The following is a 27,334-nucleotide window of genomic DNA, read 5'->3' on the forward strand; positions in this document are numbered from 1 at the left end:
ATAATTGTTTGCACACATCATAATAATAGCAATAATATGCTCTTCATTAAAATATAACACAAGATCCTACTATTTAACAAGTCATTAACACAAAGGCACTATAACTTTACTCAAATATATTACCCACTATTACTATGAATGTGAAATCAATAAAAATCCTGTGCTCTAACATCTAGAATGGGACAAAATAAGAAGTATGTTAATATCAAATTTATATAGGTATGCTATTTAACAACTTTTTTTAAAAGAAAAACTTTAATGTTTATATATGCAGCAAATTTATTGTTTTAAAAAAGAAAAGTAGTATCTAATCAATCAGATATACCAACAGACTATTATTTAATTAATGCTATTGTCTGAGTAAAACACAATTAGACACAGATTACTGTACAGGAATATGTGTCAAAAATATAAACAGTAACCAAAACTATTAGGTCCAGAAAATTATAGATATCCATGAGTAAATTTGTTTTTATTATATCATTTAAATGATAGATGCTAGGGAGTTCCTGTCATGGCTCAGTGGTAACAAACCTGACTAGTAACCATGAGGAAGTGGATTTGATCCCTGGCCTTTCTCAGTGGGTTAAGGATCCAGTGTTGCCATGAGCTGTGGTATAGGTCACAGACATGGCTCGGATCCCGCACTGCTGTAGCTGTGGTGTAGGCCGGCAGCTGTAGCTCCGATTCGACCCCTAGCCTAGGAATTTCCATATGCTGCAGGTGGGATTCTAAAAAGACAAAATAAATAAATAAATAAAAATAAGCGCTGTGGTAGAAACTCTAGAATTAAGATAGTATCTTGCAAGAGAGAAGAAATGACTTCAAATTACATCTAAAGAGAATTAAATTTTATCCATGCCAATCCAGCAGTTACCTATACATTTATATTTCTCAAACCATTATAATTATTCCTGTGGTTGAGGTTTCCAGCCACATCCAATAAATCTCTAAGGAAAAACCATTCAATTATTTTAAAATAATATTTGTAGGTATATATATGCATATATATATATATATATATATATATATACATATATATATATATATGCGCCAGATTGTAAGACAAGGCTACTGCTATAGTTCACAGAGTACAACTGGGCTGTTGGTTCCACCTCCATTCAAGGTCACACCCAAATTAGAAAACCGTGATGCCCTGAAAACCTTAGAGGTTAATGATCTGGAACCCAGTACACATGTTCTTAGTTTTATAAATGAGGAAATGTTTAAGAATAAATATAAAATAGGAACTAATCCATCATGTACATTATTAATGGTACTATAAGACAGCTATGATTTATAACAATGATTCTACAGGAAAACATTCAGAAATAACCGGTAATGTCGCAGATTTACATTCCACTTTCACAGCCTCAGCAATGGGGACCAAGGACTCCCCAGACTCCAGTGATGGTTCTGTCCTGTTTGGAGCCTCCAAGAAGTCCAAAACTGGGGGTAGGGGGAGGACAGAGCGTTCCTAGAGTGGGACGGTTTGGCTCAGGGCTGAAAGACCAGTAATAAGTCCTAAAAGATAATTTCTCTCAGAGTTCCCGTTGTGGCTCAGCGGGTTACAAACCCAACTAGTATCCATGAGGATGTGGGTTCAATCCCTGGCCTCACTCAGTGGGTTAAGGATCTGATGTTGCCACAAGCTGCAGTGTGGGTCACAGATGTGACTCAGATCGACCTTTGCTGTGGCTATGGCGTAGGCTATAGCTGCAGCTCAATTCAGCCCCTAGCCTGGGAACTTCCATACGCTGCAGGTTGAACCCTAAAAGAAAAAACAAAAAAAAAAAAGAGTTTCTCACAATCTTTTTTCATTCCCCAATTACTACCAGCCCCATTTCCTTCTCCCCTTTGGCATCCACTCAGTGAGAAAGAGGAAATTTGTTTCATTAAGGTAACTGTTTTCTCTTTGAGGGAGGAGGCTTTTCCTCTTATCAGGAGATCACTAACAGAGAGCACCGTAAATGTACCACACAGCAAACACAGTGCTTCCAGCACCATGACAACGCGGACAAATAAAATAGCCCCTGCACTTGAGATGATGTCAGGCTAGTAGGGAGGGGGGAGAAACGCAAACAAAAATCTCCCATAAAGTATTACAGGAGGTTAAGGATGAACGCTGTCCCTCAAAGGAAAGCATGATTAACAGTAAATTCTGCTTCATGGGAGGAGGAAGAAGAGCCTGAGCATCTATAGGAAAAGTTCATAAAGGAGGTGACCTAGGTCAGTCATGGGGGATAATGTGTTTGCTAAGCACAGGGCTGCAGAGAGTGGCATTGCAGGCAGAAGGAGTGCCATGAGCAGTGACACAGAGCACCCAGCCCTGCCTGGATTCCAGAAGAAGGTGCAAGAGGAGGAGGAAGACACACCAGATCCAGGGGAGGGTCAGGGTATGAGGGGAGACTCCTGGCTGACAAAAGACAAGACTAGCAACGTCGTCCCTTAAATGCCACGTGTTTAGGACTTTAGCCTGAAGGCCAGTCGGTAGCAAAATGGAACATGAAATCAACTGAGAGGTTCCAGATGGCATTTTTAACAGAATAAAAGACATTAGAAAATATCAGAATGCATCATGTATGGTAAAGATGTGTCATTTGAATATACACACACATATGCACAACACACGTACTTGCTGCCATGTAAAATCTATTTGTAATCAATACACACATATGAAAAATACACACATCTAAAGCAATGTAAACATCTGTTTTTTTACTGTGGGCCATAATCAAAAAACTTCAAAAGGCATCATCAAAGACATGTTCCCCAGTAGGGAGCTAACTATTCCTCCTGTGCTTCTACTGCATCAGCAAACAGATCTGCTTGACTTGCCCAGTGTTGTATACACTTAATTCCTCAACATCTAAATGATGATGATGTCTATAGCAGGAGTTATTCAGGAAAAGACAGCTTCTCTTAGGGACCTTTTTAACCACACAGTTGTCAGGACACTTTACAGTTTATTAAGACCCGGATCAGAATGTGGGAGGGAAATTAAAATGAAAATAAATCCCTGAGAACTTCTTCACTTTCAAAAAATTTTTGTGCAAAGAAGCTTCAACTTTAGTTTATAAATAATCTACAGATCTATAAAGTTTTCGTGACTGCACAATTAAAATTCTAAGTGTTTTGTATTGGATTTATGTGTGTGTCTGATTAATACTAATAAGGCACAGTTGAAAGCACATAAAATATATAACATGTAAAAAATCAAGTTTCTTCTATGCCCGAAATGAATTATCTTCTACTTATAGATCTGAGAGAAAACATATAATAGAATATAACCAGGACATATACTTTTCATTTCAGAAGTTCCCATCGTGGCTCAGTGAAAACAAGCCTGACTAGCATCCATGAGGACACAGGTTGATCCCTGGCCTTGCTCAGTGGGTTAAGGAACTGACGCTGCAGTGAGCTGTGGTGTAGGTCAGAGATTTGGCTCAGACTTGGCATTGCTATGGCTGTGGCGTAGGCAGGTGGCTGCAGCTCTGATTCGATCCCTGGCCTAGGAACCTCCATATGCCTCGGTTGCGGCCCTAAAAAGACAAAAACAAAAAACAAAAAACAAAAAAACTTTTCAATTCTTTTTTTTTTTTCTTTTTGCCATTTCTTGGGCCACTCCCATGGCATATGGAGGTTCCCAGGCTAGGGGTCCAATCGGAGCTGTAGCCACCAGCCTACGCCAGAGCCACAGCAACTCGGGATCCGAGCCGCATCTGCAACCTACACCACAGCTCACGGCAACGCCAGATCGTTAACCCACTGAGCTAGGGCAGGGATCAAACCGGCAACCTCATGGTTCCTAGTCGGATTCGTTAACCACTGCACCACGACGGGAACTCCAAACTTTTCATTTCATTTTGGGCTTTTGATTGATGATGCCTACAAAATATGTTAAAGAAATCTGAAAAAAAAAAAAAAAAAAACTCTGAAGGATAAAGAAAGGCTCACTATATCCCCATCGCCCCCAAATATTTGACTTTAGAATACTAATTATCTCAAGTTAAAAGCACTTGAGGGAGTTCCCGTCGTGGCGCAGTGGTTAACAAATCCGACTAGGAACCATGAGGTTGCGGGTTCAGTCCCTGCCCTTGCTCAGTGGGTTAACGATCCGGCATTGCCGTGAGCTGTGGTGTAGGTTGCAGACGCGGCTCGGATCCTGCGTTGCTGTGGCTCTGGCGTAGGCCGGTGGCTACAGCTCTGATTGGACCCCTAGCCTGGGAACCTCCATATGCCGCGGGAGCGGCCCAAGAAATAGCAACAACAACAACAACAAAAAGCACTTGAGAAACAGCAAATGCAAAAAGGGCCCAGTGACCCTTCCTATTCTGGAGAGCAGGAGATAAAACTCCCACAGGAAAGGTGCTGTCCTGTGTTAGTAGGAAAGACGACATTCTCCTCACCAAAGGAAGGGACCTGAGGCCAAAAGAAATCTGTACAAACCAACCTGGTCCTGCATACTAACCCTTATCTTCCTAACCGCTTCTCCAAAACTTACTACCCCAAACCCAAACCCCTCTGTCTTCTCAATTCTTCAAAAATTCATTGTTTCTTTGTCTAAAAGATATAAAAGCTTCCTCCTCTGGTTGCTTCTTCAATTCTTCATTCTCTTACAAAGGCTGCTATGTTCATGGAAAAATTTGGTAAAAGTTGTCTGCTTTCCTACTGAGAATCTGTCTTGTGTCAATTTAATTTTCAGGCCCAGCCAGAGACTCAAAAGGGTGGAGGAGGGTTTTTCCTCCCCAACAACTTCAAATATATAAAAATAACTAAGCTTATTTTTTTCAAATCTTTCTTTTTTTAAAACACATACTGCATTCTAAGTACAAATAGGTACTTGTTAATAAGAGGAAAAACTAAAAACACTTTGTATTTTCTTTCCTGAGGGTAACTTTAATTGGCTCCTCTAACACGGCACATTATATATTATGCATTTGGGTTCCTGGGTTGTTTACAGTAACAGAATAGTTTTCTCTGTGAAAAGACCTCATGAGAGATCCACCTTGTTTTTCTAAGGTTCCCAGAAGGATGGCAGTCATATGGCATTAGTTAACCATGTATCAGTAGAATATAAATTATTCATGAACATTGGCAGAGGCTAAAGTAAGCAGAAATGACATAAACAAATTTAATTCAGTCAGAAGACCTATTTAATAGGAAGATTTATTAAACCGAAAAGTGTTAAATTCGCCCACAAAACAGACCCTATGGTCCCCATGAAGACAAAAAATACTCCAGGTCACTTTTTCCCCAAACTTTCATTTTTTTTGTGCTGTCTAGTCCTCGTCTACGCATAAAAGAAAATAGACACCATGTAGACAAATTTAGAGCAGGCTTTTGTTTTGAAAAGTACCATTATAACAAAAATAATAATAGACAATTAATTATGTTTAAGACTTAAGTATCTTAATAGAAATATATTTATTCCTATCACATGCTAGTAAATTTAATAAAAAGCTTTTTTAAAAAAGAATACCCAGAAGCTAAAGCAAAAAGCAAAATTTGCTAACATAATCCCATTCACTTTTCACATTTTTATTTTGTAACATGTTGAACACATCACAAATATATTCATAACTAGTAATATGGCAAAAAGCAATAAAAATGTTCATATTTTATCACTTAGCTATTTCTTCCTAAGAATGTGATAATGAAAGGCTTACTGAATTACTGCCTGATTTTATGACCATACATCATTTTCCCCCTAGGGTATGTGCTTCTGATTTAATCAAGTAACAGCAGAAAACTAAGATGCACTTACCAGAAAATTGCTTTCCCCTACACTGCACTAAAAAATACCTACTTAATTCAGAAGGGAGACACCTACAGAAAGACATCAAATTCTGCAGTCGTTCTGGGAAACTCACCTTGCCTTTTTGGTTCAGGGGTTCAATTGTTAAGCTGTCAGGGCCAATATCCACGATATTGCCCACCTGAAATCCATCTGTAGGGTGTGGTGCCCAAACGGGTTTTCCATCCTCCATTTTGGAAGTGAGTTATCCACTGTCTCCTGTTTCAAAGAAACCAACAAAGCAACATGAAGAAATCTGGACAGAGAAAAAGAACACATCTTTTTCCTAAGTTAACATGTAAATTGATGACCCCCCCCCAACAGGTAATTCCCACCTCCTGCCATCATTCTGCACTCACCCCCGCTGCCTGCCGCCCCCACCAAAATCTTTATACCAGGACCAGGTAGAGGCTGCTCTGCCCACAGGTAACACTTGCTCTGCTGCTACCCTTCCTCTGGTGGCAACCTAAGGAGAGTACCATACTTGGAGCAGCCCAGAAACAGAGAGCAACAGTCACGGGTTTTTGGGTTTGTTTTGGGGTTTTTTTGTTGTCTTTTTTCTTTTTAGGGCCACACCCGCGGCATATGGAGGTTCCCAGGCTAGGGGTTGAATCAGGGCTACAGCTGCTGGCCTACACCATAGCCACAGTAATGCCAGATCTGAACCTCATCTGTGACCTATACCTCATGGCAAGTCAGATCATTAACCCACTGAGCAAGGCCAGGGATCGAACCCTCATCCTCATGGATACCAGTCGGATTCTTTAACTGCTGAGCCATGATGGGAACTCCTAGTCACAGTCTTTACCTGCTGCCCACTGAAACCTGTAACAGCACACCATTTTTATGACAAGTATCCTGGATTGCATGATCCAGGCATAAATGTCATCCTAGGCATAAACGTTACCGTGTGGCATTAGCTAAGAGTTGAACAGTGAATCTATTTTAGACCTGAGGGATAAAAATGGGAGGTGTGAGAGATTTCTTCCTCTGGGAATGTGTCCTGGCAATCTGAGGCTACAGGGATGTGCTCCCTGCAGGTGTCCCCATGGAACCATTCAGCATACTGGGCGCTTTTGTTTGGTTTTTTAAGTTTTTTTGTGATTAGTGATCTCTTTATTATTCTTACTTTAAAGTATACTTAATTTACAATGCTGTCATTCAGCATACCTGAATTATTTTTTTACTGAGGTAAACTTATATACAGTGAAATGTACACATTTTAAGGATACAAGTTGATGAGTTCCAATACATGCATATATATGCATTTAATAAACACCCCAATCAAGACACTACACATTTCCAACACACTTTAAAGCTCCCTCGCACCTCCTTCTGGCCAATCCCTAGCCCCCACAGGCATCCACTCTTCTAGATCCCATTGTCAGAGATTACCTTTTTCTTGAACTCATAGAAGTGAAATAATACAGTATATATTCCTTTCTTTTTTTTTAGGGCCGCACCTGCAGCATATGGAAGTTCCTGGGCTAGGGACAAATCGGAGTTACAGCTTCCAGCCTACACCACAGCCACAGCAATGTAGGATCCAAGCCTCATCTGCAACCTACACCACAGCTCACAGCAGTGCCAGATCCTTAACCCACTGAGCGAGGTCAGGGATCGAACCCACATCTTCATGGATACTGGTCAAGTTGTTACCGCTGAGCCACGACAGGAAATCCCAAAAGTATGTCTGTTTTGGGGTCTGGCTTCTTTCACTTGACACAATATTCTGATATTCAGCCACACTGCTGTGGACACCAGGCCACTGAAGGACTGTCCACCTGCTGTCCTACACACGAACATTTGGACTCTTTCCAGTTTTTGCCGATTTTGAATTCTAGTCTAGTTTGTCAAGTTTTCCCAGAAAGCTGCTTTCACGTTTGGCATTCTCCAACCCAACATGTACAATTCTATCTTGTCATTGTCATTTACAACTTGGATACAATTCTTCTGTATCCCAAAGGGTCCATAACATATAAAATATTTCATTTTTAATGAGCATGGATTCCGTGAGACTACTGTGCAACAGTGAATCAGCTGGTGAGTGATCCCACATGTCCTAGTTTCAGCACCTCAGTGGGAACTTATTTTTTCTTACTTATCTACACTTCAAGAGGCCATTTGCCATAACTCGCCTCTTGCGTGGCATTCTCACATCTATATTTCCCATCTGGAAGCTCCATCAGGTCTAGTCTCAGGAAAGACAGGGATTGACCCAGTATATAGTTCACTGTCAGAGCTGCTAATGGAGTTCCCTAGTGGCTCAGTGGGTTAGGGTCTGGCGTTGCCAGTGCTGTGTCTTGAGTCACTGCTGTGGCGGAGGTTTTATCCCTGGCCTGGGAATTCCATGTGCCGGGGTGCGGGGGAACACCTGCAAAGTACTGACATGTTTGCAGTATGCCTGCTGGCTACTGTCTTCCACACCATGGTAATGTGATGGGGTCTCCTTGCCATCTTCCACACAATGGTAATGTGATGGGGTCTCCTTGCTCCTTAGCTTTTTAGGGCCAAACCTGTGGCACATGGAAGTTCCCAGGCTAGGGGTAGAATCGGAGCTGGAACTGCCAGCCTACACCTCAGGGCAACACCAGGTCTTTAACCCACTAAGTGAGGCCAGGGATCAAATCCTCATGGATACTAGTCAGGTTCATTACTGCTGAGCCATGACTGGAACTCCAGTAAATGCTACTAACTTTAAGTGTAATTATGAATTAAGAAATTAACCAAGGATTCTCCATAGAAATGAGTGAGCAACACTGCTTCAGATCTGCACCATCACACCTACATCTACACTCTTTCCCTAAATAATATCTAGGCCCATGGCCTTCAAAAGAATCTATATGTAAGTGATGCCAAACTTACTTCTTCAGCACATGATACCTCTGGGTTCAGACACCTCTTCATAGAGACATCAACAGATGTCACGTTGTTATTACATGATTATTACTGTTCCACCACATCCCTTCCATCAGTAAAGGCACCAACAACATGCCTTTCAGATCAAACCTGGAGTTATCCTCAGTCTTCTAGCTCCTTCCAAATCCCTATCCTCCAACCCCCCAATCCTACTGCTCCCCTTCCAAGAGGTACCCCACATCCCCCCACAGTTCTGCATCTCCTCTGTCACCCTAGTCAAAACCAACACAGCCTCTGACCAGGACTCCTCTAATTAACTTAGCTACCAGCTCCTACTCATGTCAATATGACAAGATAAATCTCATCATGACAGCCTGAGGCACCAGGGCATGGACTAGTCCTCCTTGTGCCCCCCGGCCCAGCACGGAGCAGGTAACTCAACACCTCAACACTCACTGAGCCAATGAATGAAGTGTCTACACAGTCTGGGGAGGGTAAAAGGAGATGGCAGCCTGGGAAGACCTGAAAGGTCTTCAAACCGAGGCTTGAAATTAAGCTCCACCACTGTCTGACTAACTCCCCAGCAAGTTACTTCATCTCTCTGATCATTATCTTTATCCTTACCCATACGTGACAGTATCACTTACCTCACAGAAGTGCTAGGAGGATCAAGTGATGTAAAAATGAGATCCCCGTTTGAATGGCACCCAACAGATACTAGTGACACCTCCTCCCATTTTATCCCTACACCCATCATTGCAAACCACCAGTCAATTCCAAGAAAATGGCCTTGTGATCATCTTCAATGCAAAGAGAAATGACAGAATGGTCATGACGGATCATTTAGGAATCATTAAGTATCTGGAGGAAAAAAAAAAATCACAGTAAAGCAAAACCCCTAAAAGTCTAAAGAAGAATGGCAAATTTCCTTGAACTACTCAAACTGTTTTCTCATTTTCAGTCATTTGATGCAGCTTCCCAGTTAAGGTAACAGATTTAAAGGTACACATCTAGGAGTTCCTGATGTGGCAAAGAGGATTAAGAACCCAACTAGTATCCATGAGGATGTGGGTACTATCCCTGGCCCAGATCAGTGGGTCCAGCATTGCCATGAGCTGTGGTGCAGGTCACAGACTTGGCTCAGATCCTGTGTTGCTGTAGCTGTGGCGCAGGCCGGCAGCTGTAGCTCCAATTCGATCCCTAGCCTGGGAACCTCCATATGACTCAGGTGTGGCCCTAAAAGACCAAAAAAGAAAAGGGCATAACAAGAATACCTTCAAGGCAAGAGGTTAAAAAATCTCATTTTTAAAAATAAAATAAAATAAAAGGTACACATCTAACACTGTTCCTTCATCAAACCCCTAAATCAAAAGATTCTTTAAAAGGACATCAGACCACAAAGATGGGGAGAAGCTGAGACGAGGTAAGAGCAACAACATTCTGGAACTTGGGAGGCTGAGAGGCAACTGATATAGCAAACCTCAGAGCCAAATAGTAAAGAAGGAGGGGAAAGATGAAAGGTGACCCAAATTCCAACACTGGACCTCAAAGGACATAAGAACCACAGTTCAAAGTTCCTCTAGGTGAAAGCTGTCTGAGAAAGGTTTCCCGAAGTCCCACCACACACACTCCGCACTGCAGGGCAAACACCTGCTCCTCCACCAAGAGGCTTGAGGTTATTCTCTGAAGAAGACAGACAGCTCCTGGACTGAGAGACACTAGGAACGGTTCAGGGTGTGCGTCCCAGAACTGCCACGTGCTGACAAAACTCTCTTCTTGACCAGGCTCTGGTTAGGCTCCTGTGAGCCCTCTTCTCTCCAGGCCACAGCCAGGCCTCTTAGTCAGTCCTGTCTTTGTGCAGCCCACAGAGGCTAGTTTTAGCAAGAATCCTGCTAGGCCGGTTAGAGAAATTCCCTCACCCTCGACATCTTATCAAGCTCCCCATCCCCTTGATGTGTAAGTCTTTAATCTGCCTTCAACAAGGCAGAAACTACCCTTGCTGTTTCCACTTAAATTATTTTGCACCCGTTGTGTTCTGCTCACTGGCTACAAGTCAGTGAACCTTTGCTGCACACAAAGTGAAGCCCCATCTCTCTCCCTATCAAAACACTCCTTGTTCTAAAATGAATGTAACGTGTCTGCTAAGGACTACATTATGTCCCTCCAAGTCGTTATATTGTTGAAGCTTAATTTCCCTCATGACTGTAATAGGGGATAGGGCCTCTGAGAGGTCGGATGACATCCTGAGGGTAGGATCCTAACCCAACAGGATTGCTAGCCTTACAAAAAGAGGGTGACACCGCTCTACCTCCAGACACACACCGAGGAAAGGTCACGGGAGGGACAGCAGCACAGCCGCCATCTGAAGGTCAGAATCTGACCATGCTGGCCGCTCACCTCAGAGCCAGCCCCAGAACTGTGAGAAGATAAATGTCTCTTGTATAAGTCACCCAGTCTATGGTATTTCATTATGGCAGCTGGAGCAGACTACAGATTCCTATTGCAATAGTTGCCAAAAAAGTCATCTTTGTCATTTCAACAAGTGTCAGAATCACTTCTCTTTAAGAATCTCATAGTAGAAATGAAAATAGAGCTGAGGCAAGTTTTTCAGAAATCCAAGAATTAAAAAAAAGAGAAAGTTGGGGGAGGGGGTCAAAAAAGAGAAAAATAGAAGAAAAAAAGATAAGAAAATGAGACAAGTAAAAAGATTCAGCATCAAAACACTAGGAAAAACAGACATCCTGCCCCCTTCAAAAATTGAGCAGGGAGAATGCTTTGAAGTATCCAAAGAAAATTTCACCAGAACTGAGAGGCACGATTTTCTAGAATCTAACCAAAATGCCCATTAAGTCTTCAACACAATAAGTGGAAAAAGACAGACAAAAGACACCATGTCAAATTTCAGAACACCAGAAATAAAGAGAAGACATTGCACATTTCCAGAGAAATGAGAGGAAAAAACATGGGTCTCATCCAAAGGATCATGAATCGAAATGGCTTCAGCAACACTGAAGGCAGGAATCAATAAAGCAGTGACTTTCCAATTCTGAAGGAGTCCCTGTTGTGGCTCAGTGGGTTATGAACCCAACTAGCATACATAAAGAAGCGGATTTGATCCCTGGCCTCGCTCAGTGGGTTAAGGATTTGGTGTTGCTACAAGCTGCAGTGTAGGTTGCAGACACAGCTCTGATCCCACACTGCTGTGGCTGTGGTGTAGGCTGTAGCTACAGCTTGAGTCAACCACTAGCCTGGGAACCTAGATATGCTGCAGGTGCGGCCCTAAAAGGACCAAAAAATTAAAAATTTTTAAAAATAAAATAAAATTCAGAAGGAAAATGATTTCCAACCTCAAACTCAGTACTTAGGCAAATGCTGGTCCAAACTGGAGTAGGATGACTCTTTGGACAAGGCCAGCCTGGCCCAGATTCTGATCAGAATTTATCTGACTGTAATTCTGTGACAGCATAACTTGTACCTAGAGAAACTATCAACACTCACCCTTTCCCTTAAATTAAATACTATTTTCTATTGAGTGCAAGGTTCTCACTAGAATAAAAACTCTTTTAAAATAAGGCTTCACTGGAGTTCCCATCGTGGCATAGCGGGAACGAATCTGACTAAGAACCATGAGGTTGCAGGTTCAATCCCTGGCCCCACTCAGTGGGTTAAGGATCCAGCATTGCTGTGAGCTGTGGTGTAGGTCACAGACACAGCTTGGATCCTGCATTGCTGTGGCTGTGGTGTAGGCCGGCAGCTGTAGCTCCGATTTGACCCCTAGCCTGAGAACCTCCACATGTTGCAGGTGTGGCCCTAAAAAGACGAAAAAATAAAATAAGGCTTCATTTAATATTTTTTGGAATCCTAATTATTTATAACAAATTATCCTTTATTAATGAAGTCTGATTTACTGGTTACACAACAGAAAATTCTTGTATACATATTACTATTTGTTCCAAGAAAATTATTCTGAAAACCCACACCATCCACATTCATATATATTAAGCATGTCTGTATATGAAAAATAGTTAAACAGATGCTATTGTACTGAAAAAACATACACACATCAAAGGTTGACAAAGTATACCTTGCAGGAATGCAAAGGAAAAAATGGTAAAAAGCAGTGGGGTTGGCTAAGCAAATTTTAAATTCTTAACATTCCTTAAGTCATTCAGGAAGAGAGACGGAGTGCTCCGCAAGTCCCCACCATCAATTAAAAACTATCTCATCTTTAGTACTGAATTGACAGCTGATATCTTTAAAGTAAGCACGCAGTAATTAATAGAAACCTACAGAAGGCAATCTGAATGCAGCCTTTTTCAGAGATACTAACTTTTCATTAAAGCTTTATTGAAAAGTGAAAAGCTGGAGTTCCCATTGTAGCACAGTGGAACAAATCCAACGAGTATCCATGAGGACACAGGTTCAATTCCTGGCCTTGCTCAGTGGGTTAAGATCTGGTGTTGCCATGAGCTGCGGTGTAGGTCACAGACACGGCTTGGATCCCATGTTGCTGTGGCTTTGGTGTAGGCTGGCAGCGACAGCTCCAATTCGATCCCTAGCCTGGGAACTTCCATATGCCAAGGGTGTGGCCCTAAAAAAAAGAAGGACGGGAGGGAGGAAGGAAGGAAGTAAAAAATCCTATCACCAGGAGTCTCCCTGGAGAGCAAACATATTGGAGGCTTAGGATGACAAACACATAGGCACCCGAATTCTGTTTTCTCTGAAACTCCAGCCATGATCCCAATAGTGATCAGAGGCCACGAGCAGAATGTGCAGACACAGACCACAAAATAGGAGCCACCACCTGCTATGTCACCCTTATCTTCAAAGATTACCCTTTTAATTATAATTGTGATATATGACAATGCCTTGTGTTTTATTAGCTAGGGTATTCAAAACTGAGCACTAGCTAAATTTAATTTAGAATTGAGCTGGAAGAGTGGGTACAAAACACCTGAAAGGAAGGAATAAGCATTAAACAGTAATTTAAAGAATTCTGAGGAATTACAAGACTCCATTCCACAGTCATTCATTTAACCACCTATTATATACCACATACTGCTAGGTGCTGGGGGGGGGGGGGGCGGGGGTGGAAGGAAGGGAGGGAGAGAGGGAAGGAGGGAAGAAGGAAAGAAGGAAGGAAGGAAAGAAAAAGAAAGACATTGTCCGCCTCATGGACCTTCCAATAGGTAAACAATCACTTGGAATAGAGAAGTTAACAAAGTGTCAAAAATCCCTGCCCTACAGGATCTTATTCCTACCTGGGGTAAAGGAGTGGCATAAATGCATCAAATTTCCTTTTAGAAAGAGTACTCTTTCATCTGGCCAGGCCCCAGCCCTGTTGATGAAAAGAATGTTATGTGCACCTTTGGCAGACAAGCTTTAAACTGGCATCTTCTCTCACCTGTATCAGTGTATCCTGAAGGCTCCGAGCTTCCCTAGTGTCCAGACACTGAGAAAACTGGGCACCAGAGAACCACTGGCCACGGCTGGTGTGTTTTGTGTGTACCTAGCACAATCTTTTTACAGAGCATTTCAGTTCCATAAGAACTTCTTTGTACACCAAAATTCTCAAAAATATTTCAGCAGGTTTCCCTTTAGTCATTAAATTACCTTTATAAAAAAATTTGTATTACAGTTGATTTTTACAGTGTTGTGCTAATTTCTTCTGTACAGCAAGGTGACCCATACACACACACCCACATTCTTTTTCTCATACAATCTTCCATCATGTTTTATACCAAGAGACTGGACATAGTTCCCTGTGTTGTACAGTAGGACCTCATTGCTTATCCATTCTAAACATAATAGTTTGCATCTACTAACCCCAATTTCCCAGTCCATCCCACTTCCTCCCCCTTGGCAACCACAAGTCTGTTCTCTATATCTGTGAGTCTGTTTCTGTTTTGTAGATGGGTTCATTTATGCCATATTTTAGGTTATCTTTCAAAAGAGCTTCCTAGAAAAGATTTCCTAGTTAATCTTATTCAGCTAGTTATAAAGTATGGGAATTATTTAATTGCTATAATACCATATCATGCATCCACTAAACATTCCTATTAAAATTTATTGTGAATATCTTGGTTTTATCAACAATAAACATTCATTAACAATGGGGAGAAAATACCTACCACTAAATCCAAACTCCTGACAAAGATATAAAATAAGAAAACATCTCAAGATGCTATCAAAAAATCGAATACTTGGAGTTCCCATCGTGGCTCAGTGGAAATGAATCTGACTAGCATCCATGAGGACACAAGTTCGATCTCTGGCCTCACTCAGTGGGTTAAAGATCCAGTGTTGCTGTGAGCCATGGTGTAGGTCACAGACGAGGCTCAGATCCCTTACTGCTGTGGGTGTGGTGTAGGCTGGCAGCTGTAGCTCCAATTGGACTCCTAGCATGGGAACCTCCATATGCTGTAGGTGTGGCCCTAAAAAGACAAAAAGACAAAAGAATAAAATAAAGTAAAATAAGATAAAATAAAATAAAAATTAAATACCTCAATTCAATTAAGAGGTAATTTTGGTATTCACTCATTTATTTTTTCAATGTGTATTTACTGAATACCTACAGTCAATACTGAAAGCTAAAGTTCTATAGGCTTAGAAACTGATAAGAAAATACAGAGCTCTAATTTTTTTTAGTCTAAGACATAAAAAAAGGAGCAAAAGCTAGGCCAGCTATGACACTCCTTCTCATCTTAGTACAAGTAGATCCAGTTGATCACAGCCATGGTCCTAATGAATGACTGTTTTTACAAAGGTTACACTGCACTTCCAAATACAGAAAGTCCAGTGTAGCCACTGATGTTTAAAGCTAAGCCCTTTACACTATGACTCTTAGAAAACAGCCTCAGAACACCAAGACTAACCTTAGCTTAACTTGTATAACTAAGATCCTAATAAACAAGAGGCCAAAAAATGAAAGCAAATATTTTACTAAAAAGTTTATTACTCTGTTATTAACTATTTAAGGTATTTTATATGATGATTTGAAAATTGATACACCCAGGCAAATTACTCCAAATACATATATATATATATATATATATATATATATATAATATATATATAATCTGAATTATGAGAATTGGTCTGTTGGTCTTTCAAAAGAGGAGTTTGTAAAAGATGATGACTTTTTCATTTTCCCCACCAAAGCACAATGGTAGCCTCTCAATAAGTAATAAGGGTAATGAAAAAAAAAATCAAATTCCAAGAAACCAGGAGTTCCTATTGTGGCACAACAGAAACAAATCCAACTAGTATCCATGAAGACTCAGGTTTGATCCCTGCCCTTGCTCAGTGGGTTAAGGATCTGGCATTGCCTTGAGCCATCGTGTAGCTCGCAGACCCAGTTCAGGGTGTAGGCCAGCAGCTGTAGCTCTGATTCAACCCCTAGCCTGGGAACTTCCATATGCCTCGGGTGCGACCCTTAAAAAAAATTTTTTTTTTTTTTCAAGAAACCGAATTGGTCTTCAAACCAAAGAAAGGCTTTCTCTCTGGAATGACTCTGCATGTGTAAAATGGCCCCACTCTGCTCAAACTGAAACATTCTGCAGCTCAAGCTGCAGGTCCTGGTTCAAAGTTACTCAGATTTTTCAGGGACTAAAAGATCTTTGTGCGAGCAAAGCCATGATCTAGACTGTATACTACCATTAAGTGCAGTGGTCAGAAGCCTGAGTAATTGTTAGGCCTTTGAACACATGTGTGATGATATCTCTGGCATTTGAACTCCCCTAAAATGGCCCAAAATAAAAATCCAGTATTTTTACCCATAAGCAACATGGTCATTTAAAGAGGTGATCCCAAATCCAATCTAATTTGGACCACACGGTTCTCCTGAGGTAGGAACTTGTTAAACAAACAAAATTTCTCAAATGCTACGATCAAGAGGAATAAACTTGGAGAGACATATGAATTAAAAACGAAGGGCAGAGTTATTGTTCTACTGTAATTTCTATCATTCTTTCATAAACGAGCCAATATGATCTAGAATGTTCAATGAAGTTATGTAGTTTATAAGACTAAGGGTTTTTGTTTTTTTTTAACTCTACTAACTTGGCTCGTTTGTGCAAATGTATTCACACACGGCTCTCACCAAAATTGGAACTGAAGATAAACTGACTTTTCTTCTCACAGCTGGTACAGAGCTCATTCAGCTGATCAAAGGAAACCACAGAATCACAGCCTTTCACAGACCTCACACTAAAACCCTCCAGCACAATATCTCAGTTAATGTTCACGACTCTGGGAGGCAGAGTCTCTGTTTTGAAACTGAGGTTCAGAAGTTCGGGCAAGTTGCCCAAATAGAGATGACTAAGAAATAAATATACAGGCAAGATTAGAATACTGTTTGAGCACAGGTGCAAATTTGCTGCACTGCACAGCTTTGCCTCATCAAGATTCTTGTGTACACCAGTGGTTGATATTTGTCACCAGATTGGAAAAAAACCCAGCTGAGGATATTATGTTGTCCTAACCTAAACAGGTTAATGGCATAAGACATAAATGAAGAAATAAATGAAATAATTAAGTTTAAAAGCTATGTAAAGGTTTTATGAAAACCCTCCTATTGCATCTTTCACAAACATTAACACGTTATTTTATTTTGCTTTTTCAGAGCCGCAACCTTGGCATATGCAAGTTCCCAAGCTAGGGGTTGAATCACTGTTGTAGCCACTGGCCTACACCACAGCCACAGCAATGCCAGATCCAAGCCACATCTGCAATCTACACCACAGCTCACGGCAACACCAGATCCTTAACCCACTGAGCGAGCACACACAGGGATCGAACTCGAGTCCTAAGGGATACTAGTTGGATTCGTTTCCTCTGAGCCACTACAGGAACTACAACATGTTGTTTTCTTAAAGTCTTCATTTGGATTAAACTCTTTAACAGGTAGATTATAAGGAAGTACAAACTAGAACTTCTTGGCTGGGTGCTCTGTACTAAAAGGTAAATATGATGATATGTGGAGTTAATTTTGTCTTTCAGTTGATACTGCATTTAAATGACTAGCTGATGTGGGTGAGGTGCAGGCTGGCAGCTGCAACTCTGATTTGACCCATAGCCTGGAAACTTCCATATGCTGTGGGTATGGCCCTAAAAAAAAAGAAAAAAAAATTTAAACGACTGGCTGAGAATCAGAGATAATCAAAAGGACTGGAATTTTTTGTTGAAATTTTTCATTTTATTGATTCAGTTACAAAATATTTTTATACTATTTTCTTTCTAAATTGATTATCAATAAAAATAAGAATGTTCAGATATTCTACAAAATGAGAAATAAACTCTCTTTTGGAATGTCTTTTCAAATTTACTTAACCCCACTTTACAACGGCTTTGATGGCAGTATCACAAACTATTTGTAAAAATTCAAATTTTCTCCCTTTTGAAAGCAATCAAGTATTCCTTGAGCTTTCAGTAGCACATCCATGTACCCATCTGAATCTGTGCTCCTATGTTCTTCTTTCCCATCTATTACTGAGGCAACTGATTCTTCCTCATGCCACCAATCCCTCTACTCCTCACCAGATCCTACCCCCTTGGCCCTTTGGCTCAGCAGCCTCTCCCCCAGCACCACTGGACGACCCCTCTCTTTTCACCCTCTCCTATCAGACTTGGCTCCCAGTCCTTCAGGATTACCACACCCTCCTCCAACACTGCTACATCACATGATCAGCATTCTTGACTCCTGTGACAGAGCTGATCACCTCCTCCTGGAAGGGTGTCCTTCACAGACCTCAAGGTACCTGGCTCCTCTGATCTGCCCCCTGTAGTTCCTCAACTCCTGTGGCTGGAGTCTCCGTATCTCTTCATATCAGAAACTCTTGGGGGAAATGATCCTTGAGCCTTTTCTCTATCTCCTCTCTTCTGCTTGCTTGTCCTGTCTAGTTCTGAGGCTCTAAGCATGACCCTGATCTGTCCACATTTCCTCCCCAGCTGACTCCTTTCCCCTCCTCCTCTCCCATGAACTCTGGACGCCTGGAGCCCACAGCCCACGTCACTATTTAGGGGAGCAACAGTATCTCCACCAGATCTCTAAATGACCTCCTGGCCCCCCTTTCAAATATACCCACTCTGGTCCTCCTCTTCCCATTAAGGACAGTCTCATCCTTGCCCGTGCCAAAACCTGTGAAGTTACAGGCTCCACTCCTCTTCCTCCCCTGTTCTACCTCCCATCCTTTGCAAATCCTGTGGCTCTTTCCTGGGATTCCACCCAGAATCTGAAGAGGTTCAAATGTGCAGCCAATGCTACCTCAGCCCTCATCCACATCACCTCTCCCTGGGGTTCCTGCGCCACCTCCTGCCAGGTCCCCCTTCGTCCTCCTCTGCCTTCAGAGTTGGTGCTCGGTACCTCAGCCAAGCTAACCCTTTCAAAACTTAAGCTCAACACTCTCCATATGCCCTCCATCCACTCACAGAAACGCCTGACCCTCTCTGTGGCCCATGAGACACTTCACAAATGCCCTCCCAAGCCCCAACCCCTCTGATGTCACCCCACCTACTCTCCCTCTCACTCTACTTGATCTGTGCCTTGAACATACCAGGTATGTGTTCATTTCAGGTCTCGGGTATTTACTGATGCAATCCCTTTGCCTGCAAGATACACAGTTTTCTCTGTACCTTCCTGAGGACTTTGCTCCACTGTCCTCTTCTCAGGCAGGCTTCCTTCCTTGATCATCTTATTTTGGGGGGCCACCATGCAGCATGAATAAATTCCCAGGCCATGGATCAAATCCTTGCCACAGCAACGACCTGAGCTGTTGCAGTGACAACACTGGATCCTTAACTCACCATGCCACAAGGGAACTCCTTGATCACCCACCCAAAACCAGCACACCTTCACACTCTCCCCTGCTTTGTTCCCTACAATACTTAATATGTTTATTATATATTTTAGTTTTTTAGAATATAAGCTTCCTCAATCCAGGGACTTTATTCACTGCTATGAATCTGAGACTTAACATATTTATTATATATTTTAGTTATTTAGAATATAAGCTTCCTCAGTCAAGGGACTTTATTCACTACTATGAATCTGGGAGCCCAGAACAATGCTGATCACAAAAGAGTATGTTAAACTGACATTTTATAGTCCTGCTAATTGTAAAATAGCTAGTGTTACTGCAGTAAGATGAGAAACCAAAAACAAAGAAACTCGACACTTTAGTGGGCCCACTCCAGTGCCATCAGAGCAGACACAAACTTTACATCAGGCTTTCTGAGGAATTGAAAATAGCTTACTGAGATCCACATGTACCTCAGGGCCCTCGAGATGGGAGCCTCAGCGCTTTTTCTGCAGCTCCTCTGGATTCCTTAGGGAACGCACCTCATGGGACAGGTCTTTGAACGATGTGCGGATCCATTCATGTTACTCAGCCTCAGACCTCTTCTCAAATGTCCTTGGTTAAAGGTAAGCACTGATGTCACGTGTCTTGTGTTACTCAATATAAAGCAGACAGGAATGCAAGGAGAAGCTGGTAAGCGTCGCCATGAGCTCAGCATTCCTACTCCACAGGACGTGGGACTAAAAAGCACGTGACACCACTGAGCTCATTACTGACTGAGCTTGGGGCCCTGCCTGAACATTCTTAATAACCACAGAGTCCGACAGGAAGCAGCTTTTCAACAGGGCATAAATTCTGCTTTTAAGGTTCAATTAAAGTCACAGAATAAATATGTCCTCAGACACTTGAGTTTTTAAAAAAAAGCAAGCAAGTGAGACAGAATCATAATTTTTTTTTCCTGAAATTAATCCTCAACAGAGTGTCCTAGGATTAATAGGCAGAAGCCTTAGAGTCAACCATATATTGTTCAATAGTATTTTCTAACAGTGATTTCACTAGTTTTGGAAGGACAAACTGAAAAACATTTATGGACTTCAGGAACAATTATTCTATCTCAACTACCAACCACAGTAGGGCACACAATCATTAGAGCATGAAAGTGTTACCTCTCTGACAAATCCGTTCTGAAACAGCTCCTACAGAAAGTATGGAGTGATTCGCTTCATTTCATGTCTTCTCACTTTTATAATTGGAGGAACTACACTTACCTTAAATATTAACTATCTGAAGGAGTCATAGGATGATGAGGCTCTTAAGTATTTTAACCTATCTTCCTACAAAACCTAATCTCAACGTAACACGTAACAGCACACAATCATGGAGTGAGTGAGTCTGAAGGGGGCTCTGAATCATGAAGTGACCTGAATTCAGATGCATTCTACATTTACTGAATTCCTACTACATGTCAGACACAGCACCAGAAAAAACAGTATTTCTCATCCTACTCAAAAAAAAGAAAAAAAGGAAGCGTATTTTTCTTCAAAAAAAAAAGAAGAAGAAGAAGATGTAGAAACCTTAAAAATTACAAAGTTCTCTCCCATTGTCATTAAAAGAATTCAAACTGATTATTTTGGATGGGGTGGCAGGAAGAATAACTAAAGTGATAATATCCCAGACACCCAAATGCCAGAGGCGGGGGGTGGTGGCACAGAGTGGTCAGAAAATCAGTGCCCTAACACTGCCCCTGGGTGCTATGAAGTTAGTCCACATAACCTTCTCTTTCCTCATTTCCTCATCTGAGGACACTAACTCATGCCTCCAAAAGAGGCAAAAATCAAGACACAGCAGCGATCTTAATTCCTCAAGCTGAAGATCAAGGTACACAAGCTACACAAGCCTTACCTATCAGTAAGTAACTTGGGGCGGGGTGGGGGGGGGGGGCGGAACCAAAGCCGGTATTTTCTTGCTTGTAAACAAGTCTACCTTTGCTTGACTGATTAACTGCCTAGGGCTAATATGCTTTTTAAAATACTAATGTGGAAAGACAAAAAAAAAAAAAAAAAAAGGGAGTTCCCGTCGTGGCGCAGTGGTTAACGAATCCGACTAGGAACCATGAGGTTGCCGGTTCGGTCCCTGCCCTTGCTCAGTGGGTTGACGATCCAGCGTTGCCGTGAGCTGTGGTGTAGGTTGCAGACGCAGCTCGGATCCAGCGTTGCTGTGGCTCTGGCGTAGGCCGGCGGCTACAGCTCCAGTTCGACCCCTGGCCTGGGAACATCCATGTGCCGTGGAAGCGGCCCAAGAGATGGCAGAAAGACAAAATAAATAAATAAATAAATAAAAATAAAATACTAATGTGGAAATCTCAAACTGATGATATTCACGATATTCACATTGCTTCTTCTGGATCCCTCCTTTTTGTCCTCTCTCACCTACAAATATCTTCGTTCTCCCCTGGCGCGGTGTTCTACATAAATAAGAGACCAAAGTAAAATACCCTTATGTGGGAGCATTAAGACAGGATGACTCTGCCTGCCCGACTTGAAGTCAACCCAGGGAGACTTTCAACTTCAGAGAGAGAACAATTTAAGTTGAATTGTGAAGGTCCAAGGATTTCAGCAAATAGAAAATTAGGGAGGGATATTCTAGACAAATGAAAGAGCAAAAGGAGAAACTCAAAAACATGAAACTGAAACTGGAGGGTATATTGAGAAGGACAAGAAAAAAAGAGTCTTGGGGGAGTACCCGTTGTGGCTCAGTGGCAACGGAGCTGACTAGTATCCATGAGGACGAAGGTTCAATCCCTGGCCTCAATCAGTGGGTTAAGGATCCAGCATTGCTGTGAGCTATAGGTCACAGACGCAGCTCGGATGCCAAGCTGCTGTGGCTATAGGCCAGCTGTAAGCCGGCAGCTGCAGCTCCAATTTCACCCCTAGTCTGGGAACTTCCATGTGCCACAGGTGCAACCCTAAAAAGACCAAAAAGAAAAAAGAGGCTGGAAAGGCAGATCCACGCCAAAGTATAAAGGGACTTAACTCAATTCTTTATTCTGCTGGCAACATAGAGTTATCTAATCAGATCTACATATTAGAAAGATCACTGTGTTCTAGTAGAAGAGACTGTATGTAACAATCCAACATAATGAGGGGGAAAAAACCATCAAAATTAGGGCAGTACCAGAGAGAATGACTAGATGGGCTAGAAATCAGAGAGCAGTAAATAATTAGTGAGTGTGTGAACAAACCACCAAACAGGGAACAGGGTTATTAGCACTGACTGGATGTTTCAAACAAAATTAAAAGAAAACGGACTGTTACAATCGATTGGACTGTAAATACCCTCCAATCAGATACATTCATTGCTTGCCATCCAATTTAGCATTTCACCCAAATATGCTGGATAAACAAAATTAAAGAAATAGAGCAACATAACAGACTCTCAAAATATGGGTAAAAACACAGTTTTATCAAATGGTTGGCAAAGTTTAGGTAAGAGTTTTTTAAAAAAAAGGTAGATTTTGATTTAAAAAGTATAAACAGCCAAATAAATCAAACACTGTAACTGGGATTTCTCTGAATGGAAAAATCTAACCAGATTTTTTTAAATTGAGGTACAGATGATTTACAATGTTGCATCAATTTCTGCCATACAGCAAAGTGATGCAGCTATACATACATGTACATGGTTTTTCACATTCTTTTCTATGATGATTCACCTCAGGATATTGAACATAGTTCCCTGTGCTATATAGTAGGACCTTTTTGTTTATTCATCTTATGTGTAATAGTTGGCATCTGCTAACCCCCAACTCCCAGTCCATCCTTTCTACCTGGATTTTTTATTTAGAACAAGTCTTGAGACAAACACAATTTATATGTTACTATGATCCCTTATAAAAATTATTGTATAGGAAGGAGTTCTGCTGTGGCACAATGCGGATTAAGGATCCACACCACAGCTGCAGCTCAGATTTGATCTCTGGCCTGGGAACGTCCATATACAGTGGGTACAAAAAAAAAAGAAAAAGGTATTTTATAAAACTTGAGAATGGATTTGTCAAGACACTTAAGTTAATCAAATAGTTAACTTTTCAGAAAAAAAAACAAAGAACCAATCACTCTAAAATGTAAAATAGTAACTATATGACTCAAAGATTTGTACATCTTCCCAGATCATAAAACATGACATCTCAAGGAAATGCTATTTATAGGGTTAAAGGGCTTCAGTTTTCCTAAACAGAGTTAAAAATAAGCAGCTGTTTTGTTTTTGAATTAGATCTCACAGTGAAAACCCTCCCCGGCACTGCATTTTGGGCACCCTGCCTTTACTCCAGCATAGCCATGAATGGTTTCCTTTAAAGCTGCAGCTTTCCACCTACACCAGAATTCAATCTAGAGTTTTTACAGTATCAACTTTATTTGCAAAGTTCCCAGTTTTAAGGTCAACTGAGTCCAAAAGCTTTAAGTCCTGAGTAGTTCGTGTCCTCAGTTACTATTTTTCTAATCTCAGGCATCTTGTGGACATAATTACACAGTAATTATTCAAGAATTAAAATTCAACTCAGCTACAATTTAGCCTCATTTCACAAGAACTGCCATCCTGGGATAGAATCTGCTGCAACAACTGAGTCCTCCTCATGAGGAAAGCATTTCTTCTCTCCCTGATTCCACCCTGCTTTTTTCCCCTTCTGTTTAATTGTTCACATAAAGTTAAAAAATTCTTACAGGGCCTATTCAATACTGTCTGAAGATGCACTTTATATTCAAGTTGTTATCAGTGATAAAATAGGGTTTTTTTAAATAACAACAACAACAACAAATATACTATTTTAAAAGGCTTATATAACCAACACCAGGGCCCTGCCCTCTCCCCTCAGCCCCTCCTGCCCAGCTACTCTCGGGACCTGCCACCTAGCTGTCATCCTGGGTACACACTGGAGTCCTTTCACATCCACCTTCATACTTAATGATCAGCTGAATGCACACCCACAAAAGTAAATTCTAGACTGAAAGCCACTTTTCCTCTGGATTTTTTTTTTCTTTTTTTAGGGCCACACTCACAGCACATGGAGGTTCCCAGGCTAAGGGTCGAATCAGAGCTACAGCTGCCGGCCTACACCACAGCCACAGCAACCTGGGATCCGAGCCATGTCTGCGACCTACACCACAGCTCACGGCAACACCGGATCCTTAACTGAGTGTTGGCCAGGCATCAAACCTGCATCCTCATGGATACTAGTCAGGTTTGTTTCTGCTGTGCCATAACGAGAACTCCCTCTTCCAGATTTTAAAGGTGTAACATCAGCATCCACAACCATCTGCCTTCCAGAGTCCTGGTTTCTCACTCCCTTCTCTTTTCTCTGCCCTGAGCTGCAAGCCTTAAGGACCCCATCTTCAGGGCAGGAGGACCCAGGGGTGTGCGGTGCTCAGATTCACTGTGCCACATGCTCTGAGAGCTCAATGAGGCTGGGGAGCACAAGTCACACAAGGCTGAGGAAACTTTGGTATGATTTCTTTAAAAGGCTTCCCCTGCTTTTTGTTCTCTTTCTGAAATGATTTGACCTTGCCCCTCTGAGTTTGCTCACTTTCTCCCCTTTGCCATCATGCATTTCTTTACCTCTTTCCTCCATCTTCTGGGAACTGGCCCCCACTCCATTTTCTAACCCTCCTATGGAAATTTTTGTTTCTACAATCACATTTCTGATTCCCCTCATTGTCTTTGTTTCCTTCTTGATGCTTTTTTCTACTGTTTTTGTTCTCTTTCGTAGAAAGGCTTTCCTCAACACATATGTTCTCCATTCACATTGAGCAGGTACAAAGAAGCCAACCAGAAGCTCTAGAGCGCAACCGTCTCCTGGTCGGTGGTCTTCAGTCTAAGGGAGCCGGGCAGCACTCAAGCTTCCTGAGGGCAGATCCCAATACCTGTATCTGCTCATCTTACTCTGCTCAAGATCCATTTTCCAGAGAATAAGGCCTCTGCTCTCTGTCAAGACAGCTGTGCAACTGGAGGCCTGACCTCTCCACATGGAGCCTTTCAGCCAAACCCACCATTTTCCACCCTGAGTCTTCACTTTCACCTTCTGTACCAAAGACAGCTCCAAACCCTAAGCCTTTTGGAGATTCTTCAGTTTGATTTTATCTCCTTGTGTTGGGTTGTTTTCTCTGCAAGAACTCTGAATAGATTCCTCTACTTACTTAAGTCTGGTAATATTCCTTCATCCAAATTTGCTGAAATCCCTCATCTACTATTGCCTTCTTCTAAGCTCTTTGCCCTTATAGATTTATACCTCTTTTATTCCTGTGCTATCGTTTTAATGAAATCTCAGGAGAGAAAGAAGAGATAAACGTATGCAAATAAGAAATTCATGTATAACAAGAAAAAACACTTTTACAGAATAAATTCACTGTTAATTATTTTCATCATTGCATCAGGAATGCATAACAACACCTATTAATCTGACACTTTCACAACATTTGAATATTTTGTTTTTTGCTTTTTAGGGTCGGCCCAATGGCATATGGAAGTTCCCAGGCTAGGGGTCAAATCAGAGATGTAGCTGCCGGCCTACACCACAGCCACAGTAACACCAGATCCAAGTGTTGTCTGCGACCTACACCACAGCTCACAGGAACACCCTCCTTAACCCACTGAGCTACGTCAGGGATCGAACCCGAGTCCTCATGGATACCAGTCAGATTCATTATCGCCAAGCCACAACACATTTGAACTTACACACCTGAAATTTAATCACTTAAAAAAAAAAAAAAAAGCCCCAACACTTTACTAATAAATTACTCATTATTTAAGAGTTTTTTAACTTAATTTTTTTAAGTCTGCTATTACATGTATTTCAGGTAACAGAATTATGGTCTCACCGACTTGTCATCTCACTAACTTTTATTATAATATTAGGATGTTGTTCTCTAAGGGGAAAGAGGCTTAATCCCAGGTGATATCTTTTATAGTTTAAAATCATGAAAAGAAAGTAAGTTTCTCAGAAATGTTAACAGAAATACTCATATACATGAAAAAGCACAATGAAGAAAAAATATAAGTTCACAATATCAGTAGGACCATCACTCTTGCTCATCCTTCTCCCATACACTATTTCCCCCCACCTATGGCAGCAATCCCACAAAAGGCCTAAAACTTCTGTATTTCTGCTTTATTTCAACATTCTCCAATGCTACAGTCTAAAGTTCAATAGCTGGATAAAAACAGATATAGACAGATTCAGGAAACTTCAAAGAAGCTCTACCACTTTGAATAAGCTTGAGAGAAAACACTTGTTATTTTTTGACATAATGACAAAAACATATGTTTGGGATCTTAATTTCTCTGGCACAAATTCTTTTTTAACTCTGTAAAAATAATGATATCCTATTGTACAGCACAGGGAACTATAACCAATCTCTTGGGACACACATGATGGAAGATAATATGAGAAAAAGAACGTAAATATTCATTTGACTGGGTCACTACGCTGCACAGCAGAAATTGACACAACACTGTAAATCAATTATACTTTAATAAAAATAAAATGAAAAAACAAAGTATCAAAAATGAGAAAAAAAATTTTGATATACATAGGGAATGCTTTTTTGGTTTCTTATTTTACATGGAAAGATTTTGTAATCGCATGTTTCAGAATTATCTGCTGTTTTCCAAAAGGTTAAAAATAAAAATTCTGGGAAAAAAAAAAAAAAAAAGACAGGAGTTCCCATCATGGTGCATCAGAAACAAATCTGACTATGATCCATGAGGACACAGGTTCAACCCCTGGCCTCGCTCAGTGGGTTAAGGAACCAGAGTTGCCTCGACCTGCGGTGTAGGTCACAGACGTGGCTCGGACCTGGTGTTGCTGTGGCTGTGGTTCAGGTCAGCA

The 27,334-nt window shown here is 41.3% G+C and overlaps 1 protein-coding gene across 7 annotated transcripts in view; it reads right to left on the reverse strand.

Annotated features, from left to right (window-relative positions):
• Positions 1 to 27,334, reverse strand: part of MYO6 (myosin VI) — a 146,609-nt gene that overhangs the window by 87,539 nt on the left and 31,736 nt on the right. For all 7 annotated transcript variants that reach the window (XM_047763661.1, XM_047763653.1, XM_047763644.1 and 4 more), the window contains one exon: positions 5,874 to 6,016. In XM_047763661.1, coding sequence (XP_047619617.1) covers positions 5,874 to 5,990 — 117 coding nt within the window. In that variant the 5' untranslated portion in view covers positions 5,991 to 6,016. The remainder of the gene's footprint in view (positions 1 to 5,873; positions 6,017 to 27,334) is intronic.

This window comes from Phacochoerus africanus, chromosome 2 (genome assembly GCF_016906955.1).
Source record: "Phacochoerus africanus isolate WHEZ1 chromosome 2, ROS_Pafr_v1, whole genome shotgun sequence".
Taxonomy (NCBI): Eukaryota; Metazoa; Chordata; class Mammalia; order Artiodactyla; family Suidae; genus Phacochoerus; species Phacochoerus africanus.